Source organism: Aquarana catesbeiana, linkage group LG09 (genome assembly GCF_042186555.1).
Source record: "Aquarana catesbeiana isolate 2022-GZ linkage group LG09, ASM4218655v1, whole genome shotgun sequence".
NCBI classification, from domain to species: Eukaryota; Metazoa; Chordata; class Amphibia; order Anura; family Ranidae; genus Aquarana; species Aquarana catesbeiana.
The window spans coordinates 79051903-79066828 of record NC_133332.1 but is presented as its reverse complement, the minus strand read 5'-3'; the positions used below and the strand labels follow the sequence as shown (position 1 = coordinate 79066828).

Here is a 14926-nt window from a genome sequence, read left to right as displayed (position 1 = left end):
TCAAAGTAATTTCTCAACAAAATAAAATTGGTTGTAAAGTCAGAAAGGTTTTTTTATTTTAATGCATTCTATGCAAAAGCCTTCTGTGTACCTTAGCCCCATCTTTGTCTAGCAATGTCCACAGGTGTCTCAGCCATCCGAGACTCTCCATCCTGATTTGGCTGAGAGACAGCAGCGTTGCCATTGGCTCCCGCTGCTGTCAGTCAGTCAATTGGGAGAGGGAGCTGGGGAGGGGCTCCGTGTCTTAATGGACACAGGAAGCTGTGACTTGGCCCAGGTGCGCCCATAGTAAGCTGCTTGCTGTGGGGGCAATCGACAGGAGGGAGGGGCTAGGATCACTAAGGAGGGACCCGAGAAGAGGAGGATCCAGGCTGCTCTGTGCAAAACCAACTACACATAGGAGGTAGGTATAACATGTTGGTTTTTATATAAAAATAAACAAGACTTTACAATTGCTTAAAGCATGGAGACATGGATGGGGCAGTTTACTTTGAACAATAAAATGAATTAAATGGCATTTTCGGTTTTTGGTGCTTAGATACAGTGTGTAGTCCTGCTTTAAGGCCGGGTTTACATATGTGCGGCCCTGTTTACCAGTTCAGGTGCGATTTTCAGTCCAAATTGTTTGCCTAAATTCCCACCTGAACCAGACCCAAAAATGCACAGAACACTTTTAGAACTCGCACCGTGGCCGCCCCGGACGTGTGTGAACCAGCTGGCTCCATTGAGAGCCGGTCACACTCGCATGTCATGTGAATCGAATGTGATTAAAACCACATCCAATTCACACAGATGTGAACCCAGCCTAAGTGTGAGTGGGCTCTTTTCAATAAGTTACCTGCTGCCATCTCTGTATCAATACTGATCACTGTTCTTCCAATTACAGGTGCAGATGGATCCCTCTGGAAGATTCGTTGCAACAAGCTGTTCCAATAAAACCATATCTCTGTTCGACATGCAAACTGGGGAGAGTGTAGCCATGATGTATGGACACTCTGGTCAGTCTTCTATCTGTTACTTGGATGTATTTGGGGAGGGAGTGGCGTGGATGTTTGTTGTCCTCATTATCATGTCATATTTTTAATGTCACCTATAAGACCTGAGCAAATAATTCTCATGTTTTACTTAAATATTGATTCACTTACTGTGGGATCACTGTTTACCAATGGCAGCTGCAATTGTTGCTGGTGTGGTGTCTTCTATTCAGCGCATTGAGAGGATAGATTAATTCTCTACAAAAGGGAAATGTCAAAGATTGGTTGCAAGAGTTTCATAGAAAACTTGTAGGCACCCAAGTAAAGTGGGAGAGACTCAACCGTTTGAGTTGCAACCCTTCCCCAAAGTTTCGGGGGGGGGGGGGTGACCTTTTTGAAGGATTTCTGGCAGATCAGAAGGGAAATTTTAGAATTGCAGGATCTTAAAGCAGAGCTCCAGCCCCCCCTCCAAAAAAAATTTAAAGTCAGCAGCTACAAAGACTGATAACTTACAAATACTTTTACTATTAGGACACTTACCTGTGCAGGGATCCCGCGGTGTCCTCACCCAAGCTGATCCTTGAATTGGGTCTTGGGTGCTGGCGCCGCCAACTTGGGTAAAGGAAACCGGCAGCGAAGCATTGCGGCTTCCTACTGCCGGTTTTCTACTGGCATGCACGAATAGTGCTGCGCTTTCTCAATGGGCCGGCTGCGGTGAGGGCCAAATGTCCGGCTAAGCAGCCCCCATCAAAACAAGGTGCCCCCCCCCAACAAGGTGCCAAATATGGCACCAGAGAGGGGGGATGAGGCATACAAATGGAGCTTCCCCTTTTTTGGGTGGAGCTCTGCTTTTAAAGTAATTGTAAAGTCTCGTCTCGTTATTTTATAGAGGGGAAAAAAAACAAACCTGTTTAAATTTTCCCCCTCTATGTAGTGGTTTTGCACAGAGCAGTCTGGATCCTCCTCTTCTTGTGTCCCTCTTCTGTGATCCTAGCCCCTCCCTCTTGTTCAGTGCCCACACAGCAAGCAGCTTTGCTATGGGGGCACCCGAGCCGAGTCACAGATCCCTGTGTCCATTCAGACACTGAGCCCTGACCTGATTGGCTAGCTGACTTTGACAGCAGTGGGAGCCAGTGGCATTGCTGCTGTGTCTCAGCTAATCACAACGTAGAATCTCAGATGGCTGAGATACTCGTGGACAGAGAGGGACCTCAGGTAAATGTTAGTAAGGGGGCTGCTGCACTCAGAAGGCTTTTTACTCCTAATGCATAAAGATATAAAAAAACCTTCTGCCTTTACAACCACTTTAAGGCTCCATTCACTCTTGTAGGACTCCAAAGTTGCGCCGACTTTAGAGTGCAACTTTGATACGACTTTATCCTTGACCAGTGATAATGGACAACTGTTGCATTGTATAACATTCAGGTATGATTTTTATGCAACTTCTGAGGGTTAACATTAAAGTCATATGGCCCTCAAGTTGCATGAAAGTCAGACCAAAGTAGTACATGAACTACTTTGAAGTTGCTACAACTTTAATGCTGCGTACACACGACCGGACTTTCCGGCAGAAAAGGTTTGACAGAATCATTCCATCGGACATTCCGATCGTGTGTGGGCTTTCGGACTTTCTTTAGAAAATTCTGACGGACCTAGAAATCTTCAAATCTTTCCGACGGAATCAGTTCCTATCGGGAAAACCGCTCGTCTGTATGCTATTCCGACGGACCAAAAACTACGCAAGGGCAGCTATTGGCTACTATCTATTGAACTTCCTTTTTCTAGTCCCGTTGTACGTCATCGCGTTCTAAACAATCGGACTTTGGTGTGATCGTGTGTAGGCAAGTCCGTTTCAGCGGAACTCCGTCAGAACTCCATCGGAAAGACCGTCAGAGTCTATTCTGACGGAAAGTCCAGTCGTGTGTACGCGGCATTAGTCGCGCATACAGTGCCTTGAAAAAGTATTCATACCCCTTGAAATTTTCCACATTTTGTCATGTTGCAACCAAAAACGTAAATGTTTTATTGGGATTTTATGTGATAGACCAGCACAAAGTGGCACATAATTGTGAAGTGGAAGGAAAATGATAAATGGGTTTTCAAAATTATTATTTCTTTCTCGAACATCACGGGACACAGAGCCACAGTAATTACTGATGGGTTTTATAGGTATCACTGGTGATTGGACACTGGCACACCCTATCAGGAAGTTCAACCCCCTATATAATCCCTCCCCCTTGCAGGGATACCTCAGTTTTTACGCCAGTGTCTTAGGTGATGGACGTGTAAAGATGTCCTGTGCTGAGCTCCAAAGGGAATATCCTAAGATCCTATACTGGGGCAAGCCAGGCGAACCGGATCCATTCAAAGTGTCTTTTCATGGCCGAATTGAATGGTACCCGGGCCTCGTGTCCGAAGAAACGAGGTTTTACCCGTAATGCTTCTCTTTTTAGAGAGCTGGACCCCGCAGATCAGAAAATGGCTTTAAACTTCCTAATTTCTGGCGAGGTGCTTTACGGTCCCAGAACTGTTGGATCCCCCTACTGATGGGGGCCCCAGTCTCTGACGGTTTTTTCAAACGGAGCCCACCATGAGAGGTGAAGATTGGGTCTGTGTAAACAGCACCCTGCGGCTGGATAAGGTAAGAGGAGATTCCACAGAATTTTTGAGTTCTAGTGGCTTTTCTCCTTTAAGGTAAATGCATGCTATGCCTATTGTGACCACCGGGGGCTGCCAAGAGCACAAACCTACACATGCTGACTGACTGTCTCAGGTGTTCAGTGCTGATTATGTCCCAGCATCTCAAAGCAGGCTGCAAGCAGGTAAGGTGGAAAGGGGGATTTCTCATGTTTGAATGTTCCCCCCAGGCTAGAGAGGGGCCACAGGGGTCTAGAAAGTGGTTATACCACCCGGGCTCTGCGGCCTAATGGCCACCATCTCTGAAGATAGCCGTTCAGGCAGATCTTGTTACCAGTCTTCCCCCCCCCCCCCCCATCCCCAGCCTTTTCTCCAGAAGCATGACAGGAGAGTCGGCAGTGCGGGAAGCGCTCGTTTTTTTCAAAACTCGAGGGGGGGGGCGGTAGAGGAGGGGGCGGGATGTCAGCACAGAGTGCTTAGACTCCCACTCAGGCCAGCTGCAGGCTATTAAAGGCACTCTGTACAGGTGCACTCAGCCTTCTGAGAGACACGGAGCTGACGGTCGCATGTAAGGTGGGACACAGGCATTCTCCTAGGCAGCATTTACTGAAGTAACACCAGACTGAGCATTGGGTAGCAAGGCTTTTAGCCAGACTACATCGCTCAGCGGGCAGTGTTCATTTGTATACCTCACACCTTGTTGCTTTGCACTATGGGTAGAAGAGGTTCAAGCACCCCAGGAACCAGAGACACTAGGGGATCTCGTTCAGGTTCTGAGGGCCCCCTGTCGGCAGCATCCTCCCCCCCCTAAAGATGGGCCAGGGACGGCTAGCCAGGGAGAGCCATCGGGGTCAGGGGCTACACCTGCTTCTGGCACTTCAGCCCCTGTATATATTACACAAGAGGTTTTTTCCTCAACCATTAATGGTCTAGAGGAAAGATTAATGGCCGTGATTACGTCTTCACTCAGTGGAAGAAAACGCACTAGGCTTTCCTCTGTTCCCCAAGACCCTCAGACAGAGGAGCTCTGGGATAAAGGAGATGAATCCCTTTCAGAGGATCGGGATGGGATCGATGATTCCTCTTCGGAGGATTCAGGTGGAGAGGGACCCTCTGCGACTTCCCAAGAGGAGAAAGTCTTAGTGCAGATCCTCACTGGATTGGTCCGCTCCACATTTAAGTTGCCCATACCTGAAACTGCTAAAGAATCCTCTTCTGCTTTGGGGTCACTGAAACCTTTCCAAGCAGCACATGCTTTTCCTGTTCATACTTTACTTGAAAAGCTTATTTATTCTGAGTGGGATCACCCAGACAAACGTTTTTTTCCGCCGAGAAAGTTTTCAACACTTTATCCGATGGAAGAAAAGTTTATTAAAATGTGGGGAATACCGGCTATTGATGCCATTTCCTCCGTAAATAATAGCCTGACTTGTCCTTTAGACAATGCTCAGATGCTCAGGGTTCCTATAGATAAAAGGATGGAATCCCTATTGAAGGATGTTTTCTCCTTAGCAGGATCAGTGGCCCAACCTGCAGTAGCAGCGATTGGAGTCTGTCAATACTTAAGAGACCATGTTAAGCAGGTCATCCAAGTATTACCTGAACAGCAGGCCCAGGGGTTTGCTAACCTTCCAGCGGCCTTATGCTTTGTGGTTGATGCCATTAGAGATTCTATCGTGCAAACCTCCCGTCTTTCACTGGGGTTGGTGCATATACGTAGAATCCTATGGTTGAAAAATTGGTCAGCCGAAGCACCATGTAAGAAGCTACTGGCTGGGTTTCCATTTCGTGGTGCAAGGTTGTTTGGAGAGGACTTGGATAACTATATCAAGAGAATCTCTTGTGGGAAAAGCACTCTCTTACCTGTCAAGAAGAAGAGTAAGCGTCCCTCTTTTAAACGGACTCTTTCCCCAGCGCCGGGGGCTTCAGCCTCCAGGCAGTCTCGACGGCCGCCTCCATTGGGGTCCAGAGAGAAAAGTCAACCCCAGGGACAAAAGAAGTCCTGGGGAAAGAAGCCTACTAGGCAAAACACGAAGACCTCTGCATGAGGGGGCGCCCCCGCTCACTCGAGTGGGGGGAAGACTGCGACAGTTCTCAGAGCTCTGGCACGAGGATTTCCAGGACAGATGGGTAGTCTCCACGGTAACCTTAGGGTACAAGCTGGAGTTTCAGGAATTCCCTTCTCCTCGGTTCCTCAGATCAAATGTTCCCAGAGACCCAGAGAAGAAGCAGTCGCTCCTTCTAGCGTTAGAGCGACTTTTGTCGCAGGAGGTCATTATGATAGTTCCCGCAAAGGACCAGGGATTGGGCTTCTATTCCAACCTTTTTACGGTCCAAAAGCCAAATGGGGATGTCAGGCCCATTTTGGACTTAAGGGATCTGAACCGATTCCTAAGGATTCAATCCTTCCGCATGGAATCAATTCGAACAGTAGTTCCCACCCTGCAGGGAGGAGAATTTCTGGCATCAATAGACATCAGAGATGCATATCTGCATGTGCCCATTTTTCCTGCTCATCAGAAGTTTCTGCGCTTCGAGGTAGGAGGGCGCCATTTCCAGTTTGTGGCTCTGCCTTTTGGGATAGCCACTGCACCTCGAGTGTTCACAAAGATCTTGGCTCCTCCTCTGGCCAGATTAAGGGCTCAGGGTATAGCTGTCATAGCATACCTAGACGACCTGCTCTTGATAGACCGGTCGGTAGCCTCTTTGAATGGAAACTTGAGGACCACGGTCAGGTATCTAGAACACCTGGGTTGGATCCTCAACTTAGAAAAGTCTTTCCTAAAACCAGTAAGAAGACTGGAGTATTTAGGTCTGATTATAGATACAAGCCATGAGAAAATATTTCTACCCCAGGCAAAGATCACTGCTTTGAGAGAGCTGATTCTGACAGTAAGGACCAAGAAGGGTCCCTCAGTCCGCCTTTGTATGAGGCTACTAGGGAAGATGGTGTCTTCATTCGAAGCAGTTCCCTATGCTCAGTTTCACTCAAGAATGCTGCAACACAATATTCTGTCGACCTGGAACAAGAAGGTTCAGGCATTAGACTTTCCGATGCACCTGTCGCATGCGGTGCGTCAGAGCCTCAATTGGTGGCTCATACCCGAAAACCTGCAGAAGGGGAAATCCTTTCTACCGGTTACCTGGACGGTGGTAACAACAGATGCCAGTCTGTCAGGTTGGGGAGCAGTTCTGGAACAGGCTGCGGTCCAAGGGGTATGGTCCAAGACAGAGAGGACCTTACCCATCAACATTCTGGAGATCCGGGCGATACATCTAGCTCTAAAAGCCTGGACTATCAGGCTACAGGGTTGTCCGGTCAGGATCCAGTCCGACAATGCCACAGCAGTGGCTTATGTCAATCATCAGGGAGGCACCCGGAGCCGAGCTGCTCAAAAAGAGGTGAACCAGATCTTAGTCTGGGCAGAGATGCATGTGCCATGCATATCGGCAGTTTTCATCCCGGGAATAGAGAATTGGCAGGCGGACTATCTAAGTCGCCAGCAGTTACTTCCAGGGGAATGGTCTCTGCATCCCGACGTCTTTTGGGCCATATGCCAAAGATGGGGGGTTCCAGATGTAGATCTCTTTGCATCCCGATTCAACAAAAAGATAGACAGATTTGTGGCAAGGACAAGGGATCCTCTTGCATGCGGGACGGATGCGTTGGTGATTCCGTGGCATCGGTTCTCACTGATTTACGCATTCCCGCCTATTCTGTTACTACCACGACTCCTTCGCAGGATCAGGCAGGAAAGGAAGTCGGTACTTCTGGTGGCCCCCGCTTGGCCCAGAAGGACTTGGTATGCAGAAATAGTAAGGATGACGGTGGGTTCCCCGTGGACCCTACCGGTACGCCCAGACCTGTTATCTCAGGGTCCAGTGTTCCATCCTGCCTTACAAACGCTAAATTTGACGGTTTGGCTATTGAGACCCACGTTCTGAAGAGTCGTGGGCTCTCAGGTCCTGTCATATCTACCTTGATTAATGCAAGGAAGCCAGCTTCCAGGATGATTTATCATAGAGTCTGGAAGGCTTATATAACCTGGTGTGAATCCAGAGGTTGGCATCCCAGGAAATATGTCATAGGTAGAATCCTTGATTTTCTACAGATGGGATTAGAGATGAAGCTGGCCTTGAGTACCATCAAGGGCCAGGTTTCTGCTTTATCAGTATTATTTCAGCGGCCACTTGCTTCGCATTCTTTGGTCCGAAACTTTATGCAGGGGGTGATGCGTCCTTAATCCTCCGGTTAAAGCGCCCCTAAACCCCTGGGACTTGAATTTGGTCCTGGCTGTGTTACAGAAACAGCCTTTTGAACCAATAAGACAGATTCCTTTGGTCTTGTTGACAAGGAAATTAATTTTTCTGGTGGCCATCTCTTCTGCTAGAAGAGTATCAGAATTAGCAGCTCTTTCCTATCCCTGTTCTCCGGAAGAGAGATCTCTACATTCGTTGGATGTAGTAAGAGCAGTTAAGGCCTATCTAGGGGCAACTTCTCAGATCCGCAAGACGGATGTTTTGTTTGTGCTGCCAGAGGGTCCCAATAGAGGACAGGCAGCGTCAAAAGCTACCATTTCTAAATGGATTCGACAGTTGATCATTCAAGCTTACGGTTTGAAACAGAAGATTCCTCCGTTTCAGATCAGGGCACATTCCACAAGGGCTATTGGTGCTTCTTGGGCAGTGCATCACCGGGCCTCTATGGCTCAAATCTGCAAGGCCGCAACCTGGTCTTCAGTTCATACATTCACCAGATTCTATCAGGTGGATGTGAGAAGGCATGAGGATATCGCCTTTGGGCGTAGTGTGCTGCAGGCAGCGGTACAGGGTCCTCAGGTCTGATTGCACCCTACTTGGTCGTGGTTCCCCCCCCTCAGGTAGCATTGCTCTGGGACATCCCATCAGTAATTACTGAGGCTCTGTGTCCCGTGATGTTCGAGAAAGAAAATAGGATTTTTTAAAACGGCTTACCTGTAAAATCCTTTTCTTTCGAAGGACATCACGGGACACAGAGGTCCCGCCCCTCTTCTAATACACTATATTGCTTGGCTACAAAACTGAGGTATCCCTGCAAGGGGGAGGGATTATATAGGGGGTTGAACTTCCTGATAGGGTGTGCCAGTGTCCAATCACCAGTGATACCTATATAACCCATCAGTAATTACTGTGGCTCTGTGTCCCGTGATGTCCTTCGAAAGAAAAGGATTTTACAGGTAAGCTGTTTTAAAAAAACCCTATTATTAGTTAAAAAAAAGAAAAACATCTGAAAAGTGTGGTGTGCATTTGTATTCAGCCCCCTTTACTCTAATACCCCTAACTAAAATCTAGTGGAACCAACTGCCTTCAGAATTCACCTATTTAGTAAATAAAGTCCACCTGTGTGTAATTTTAATCTCAGTACAACTACAGCTGTTCTGTGAAGCCCTCAGAGGTCTGTTACAGAACCTTAGTGAACAAACATCATGAGGGCCAAAGAACACACCAGACAGGTCAGGGATAAAGTTTTGGAGAAGTTTAAAGCAGGGTTAGGTTATAAAAATAATATCCCAAGCTTTGAACATCTCACAGAGCACTGTTCAATCCATCATCCGAAAATGGAAAGAGTATGGCACAACTGCAAACCTACCAAGACATGGCCGTCCACCTAAACTGACAGGCCAGGCAAGGAGATCATTAATCCGTGAAACAGCCAAGAGGCCCATGGTAACTCTGGAGGAGCTGCAGAGATCCACAGCTCAGGTGGGGGAATCTGTCCACAGATCCACAAATCTGGCCTTTATGGAAGAGTGGCCAAAAGAAAGTCATTGTTGAAAGAAAGCCATAAGAAGTCCTGTTTGCAGTTTGCAAGAAGCTGTGTTGGGGACACAGCAAACGTGGAAGGTGCTCTGGTCAGATGAGACCAAAATTGAACTTTTTGGCCTAAAAGCAAAAGGCTATGTGTGGTGGAAAACAAACACTCCACATCACCCTGAACACACCATCCCCACCGTGAAACATGGTGGTGGCAGCATCATGTTGTGGGATGCTTTTCTTCAGCTGGTCAGTTGATTTGGAAGATGGATGGAGCCAAATACAGGGCAATCTTAGAAGAAAACCTTTTAGAGTCTCCAAAAGACTTCAGACTGGGACAGAGGTTCACCTTCCAGCAGGACAACGACCCTAAACATACAGCCAGAGCTACAATGGAATGGTACACGGCAAAGGGCATGAGGTAGAGGGAGGTCGCAGGTAGCTGCCACTGTCGACCAGTATCTCAATACCGCATGCACTGAAGGCAATAACCCCTAAAGAGGGGAGGGAAAAAAACGAGGGGACTATTCCGGTACCTGGTATAATCAAAATTAATAATAGAAGGTAATAGTGACAAAAACAATAGTAAAATATAAAAATTCCATTTTAATAGAAAACATGATTAAAAGATTGTAACATTAACACATACAGTTGCAATTAAAAGCGGGAGCAATACACACAACCAATTACATTACAACTTGTAGTGAGATAGACACAAATAGAGCTTGGACGTTAAGATATTCCGTAGAATACTGTGGTGTACAGAGTAGGTCGTAATCAATTTAACAGTTTCTAAGGGGGGGGGAAGTCTGTTGTTTTTGAAAAGTAAAGAGGTCCGTGGACGTAAAAGGGACTTGTTAAAGGCTTTACGTAGGTTGGTAGCAGAGTAACCCCGTCGTAAAAGACGTTCACGTAGTGCCTGAGCTTGGCGTAGAAAATCACTATGGTGAGTACAGTTTCTGCGTAACCGCAGGTATTGGGCATAGGGTATGCTCCGTACCAGGGACTTAGGGTGAGCACTGGTGGCAAATAATAGGGTATTCCCCGCCGTGGGTTTCCTGTAGAGGTCGGTGCCCAATGTTCCATCAGATTGTTTAATGATCAGTAGGTCTAGGAAGGGAATTCGCTCGGTCTCGATTTTAAAGGTAAATTTAAGGTTTAGATCGTTGTTATCCAATAGATGTAAAAATTGTAACAATTTGACTCTAGGGCCCGTCCAAACCACAAACAAATCATCAATAAAACGGTACCATAGGAGAATATAGTCCAGAAATTCTGTATATTGTTCATGGGCATGGATATATCGCTCCCAACCACCTAGGTATAGATTTGCATATGCTGGAGCACATGATGTCCCCATTGCAACACCTTGTATTTGCAAAAAAAGTTGGTCGTTGAAAGTAAAAAAGTTTTTGGTCAATATAAAGTATAATAATGTCAGTATAAACTGATTCAGGGGCCAGGTGGTAGTATCTTGTTCAGCCAAGAAGGAACCAGCCATCCGTACGCCCTGCTCGTGGGGGATACTCGAGTACAAGGCCTCGATATCGACTGCCACGAGCAGGGCGTCCGGAGGGACCTGGATTCCCTCGAGGCGTTGCAAAAGGTCGGTGGTGTCTCTTATGTAAGATGGGAGGCTACGAACATGAGGCATTAGGAAGGCGTCAACGAATTTGCTCGCATTATCTGTTAGGGAGCCTATCCCGGACACAATAGGTCTTCCTGGTGGGATCCGTGCCGCTTTATGGGTCTTGGGTAAGGAATAAAAAGTAGGAGTGCAGGGAAATTTGGGGACCAAGAACTCTAGGGTGTCTTTGTCAATGAGGCCCACGAAGTAGGCCTCAGTGCAAAGTGCCCGGAGTTCTTGTGCAAAGGAAGATATGTGGGTAAGGGAAATGGGTCTATACCATTGTTTATTATTGAGGATAGCAAGGCACATAGATTCGTATTGGTGGTTGGTCATCAAAACAATATTCCCGCCCTTGTCCGATTGTTTAATAACAACATTACTTGGGGCCATGCGTACCCACAGACAACCTTAGAACGGGTGAGCCCATCCTTTTTTCTACCTATATTGTATATTATATAATGCATTCTTCAATGTCTTTGCTGCTTTCTTTTGTTTTTGTATAATTTTTATATGATTGTATTTACTACAATTACTGTATGTTGCACCACAGATATTGCTCTCCTGAGGAAGCGGTGAAACCGCGAAACCGGTCGAGAATCCAAGCTCTATTTGTGTCTATCTCACTACAAGTTGTAATGTAATTGGTTGTGTGTATTGCTCCCGCTTTTAATTGCAACTGTATGTGTTAATGTTACAATCTTTTAATCATGTTTTCTATTAAAATGGAATTTTTATATTTTACTATTGTTTTTGTCACTATTACCTTCTATTATTAATTTTGATTATACCAGGTACCGGAATAGTCCCCTCGTTTTTTTCCCTCCCCTCTTTAGGGGTTATTGCCTTCAGTGCATGCGGTATTGAGATACTGGTCGACAGTGGCAGCTACCTGCGACCTCCCTCTACCTCATGCCCTTTGCCGTGTACAAGATATTTGGGATGATGGTACATGTATTTGTTTATATATCTTTTTGATTTAAAACGCTCTTCCTTTCCTACAATGGAATGGCTTAGATCAAAGCATATTCATGTGTTTGAATGGCCCAGTCTAGACCTAAATCCAATTAGGAATCTGTGGCAAGACTTGACAATTACTGTTCAGATGCTCTTCATCCAATTTGACAGAGCTTGATCTATTTTGCAAAGAAGAATAGGCGAAAATGTCACTCTCTAAATGTGCAAAGCTGGTAGAGACATCCCCAAAAAGACTTGCAGCTGTAATTGCAGCGTTAGGTGGTTCTACAAAGTATTGACTTGGGGGGGGGGGGGTTGACTACAAATGCACGCCACACTTTTCACATATTTATTTGTAAAAAATGTTGAAACCCATTTATTATTTTCCTTCCACTTCACAATTATGTACCGCTTTGTGTTTGGTCTATAATGTAAAATTCCCAAAAAAATACATTTACGTTTTTGTAACATGATAATGCGGAAAATTTCAAGGGGTATGAATACTTTTTCAAGGCACTGTGTAGATAGATTATACATATTAGAGCTGCACGATTCTGGATAAAATGAGAATCACAATTTCTATACTTAGAATAAAGATCACGATTCTCTCACGCTTCTCGGCTTAACATCATCTTTCACACTATACAAAAAAATTGGGATAACTTCACTGTTTTTAGTTCTTAATTCATTGAAGTGTAGTTTCTCCCAAAAAGATTGTATTTGAAAGGCCGCTGCACAAATGCATTTATTCTCTAGTGTGTGTGTGTGTGTGTGTGTGTGTGTGTGTGTGTGTGTGTGTGTGTGTGTGTATATATATATATATATATATATATATATATATATATATATATATATATATATATATATATATATATATATATATATATATATATATATATATATATATATATATATATATATATATAATTTTCTAGCAAAGAATACTGATTTTAACTTGTATGCAACAAGTGTCAGAAAACATGGGGAACAACTTGTCATGCAACTTTGAAGTCCAAAGTTGCATGACAAGTCCCACAAGTGTGAATGGAGCTTTGTGGGGGGACAGGGAAATGTGTGCGTATTGCAAAGATGTACTGCATATATGTGTGCGTGGCATTTTTTTTTTTTTTTTTTGCCTTGACATTCATTGTAAGGGCTGGTTCACAAACCTTTGCAGTGCATTCCAGTACAGTCAATACAAGTAGAACATGCTGCATTTTTTTTTACTGTAAGGAACTGAACTGGTATGCATCAAAAATGCAACACATTACAGCAAAAAAATACAGGCTGTCATATAATAGAAATGTATTGGTAATAATTAGGGTTGCACTGATACCAAGCATTTGCACAAGTACTTGTAAAAATGCTCCGATGTTTCATCTGATACCGGGTGAATGGTGCAGCGGTGGGGGGGAGTTACAAGCACCAATCTCCCTGTATAAATTTCAATAAAGCAGCTGACGGCTGCTTCTCCGCCTCTTCCTCCCGCAGCTGTCAGCCGCTTTATTGAAATCCTATACAGGGAGATCAGTGCTTGTAACTCCCCCCCCCCCCCCCCCCCACCGCTGCACCATTCACCCTGACTGTCCTCCAGTCCCCCTTGAACCGGATATTGTCAGGATGGAGAGCGGAGGAAGGAGCCAGTAAATCTGTCATTTACCGGCTCCTTCCTTTTCAGAATGCATAGTCACATTCATAACTGAGCATTGTAAACTGTGTTTACGATGCTTCAGTTTATGAATGAACAGGAGCCTTTGTCTTCTGTCCATTCATCTTCAGTGCAGCTGAGGCTGCTGAATCCCTTTTTCTGTCTCGGTCTCTGTTTAGACCCTTTGTATCTCACCAAAGCGCACATCAGGCCCTGTCTCATATACAATCTATTTCAACACCTAGATATCCTTACTGAGCCAACTGATTTGGAATATTTTCTTATTTAGAAGAAACCACCTGCACATATATTCTCTTTACTGTATTCTATACTCAGTCTTTCCCACGTCTGTGTAAACAATCTTCCTCGGATTGGCAAACCCTTACCCATAAAATATCACTTGCTACGAAAAGCCAAGAAAAGGCATACAAATTGATATCTAGATGGTATAGATGTCCCTCTCTTACATCACTTCAACCATGATGTATCAGATGTATGCTGGCGATGCCTTACCGCTAAAAGAAACATGCTTCATATTTGGTGGGAATGCCCACCTTTTACGCATGTTTTGGAAACAAATTTACAATCTATACTGCAAACTTACTGATGCACTTTTTTTTTTTTATATCCATCTATCCTAAAAAAATATCCTTAGACACTTTCTCAATGCAGCCAGAACAGTTATTCCTCGACATTGGAGATCACTGGGGGAATGGGCAAAATTTCTCCCATACCTGGGATTACTGGGTTTTGTTACATTTTTTTTATATTTTTTTTGACTTTTGTGAATATCAAAATAGGTACTTACTGCATATTATCTGAGAAATATATACCCTTGATATACAAGGGATAAATAATGCAATTTAAACAATATTATCAGTTTTTCTATACTTTTATCCACTCTATTACGTATATTATAAAAGTTAACTTGTATCTTTTAATCTGAAAACTTTAATAAAATGTAAGATTTGGAACATCTATCGGTAATCGGTATCGACGAGTACTTGGCAGGGGAGGGGGAGAGAGAGAGTGTGTGTATCAGTACTTGTACTCCGGTCTTATAGTGGTATCAGTGCAACCCTAGTAATAATGTAAAGGAAATCTTTTTCTTCTTGTCAGTGTTGAATTAGTGGATTCTTTGGTCCCTATGTGCAGTAAATAATCTGTATATTTATGCTTATTCTTCAGATATTGTTACAGATATGAAGTTCACATATGACTGCAAAAGGCTGATTACTGTTTCTGGTGACAGGTTGGTTGTAGCCTGGAATTTTTTTTTCTTTCTTTTGT

The 14926-nt window shown here is 44.7% G+C and overlaps 1 protein-coding gene across 1 annotated transcript in view; it reads left to right on the top strand.

Annotated features, from left to right (window-relative positions):
* WDR62 (WD repeat domain 62) overlaps positions 1-14926 on the top strand; it is a 107958-nt gene that overhangs the window by 41816 nt on the left and 51216 nt on the right. Inside the window, exons 17-18 of the mRNA XM_073598821.1 lie at positions 887-998; positions 14825-14888. Coding sequence (XP_073454922.1) covers positions 887-998; positions 14825-14888 — 176 coding nt within the window. The remainder of the gene's footprint in view (positions 1-886; positions 999-14824; positions 14889-14926) is intronic.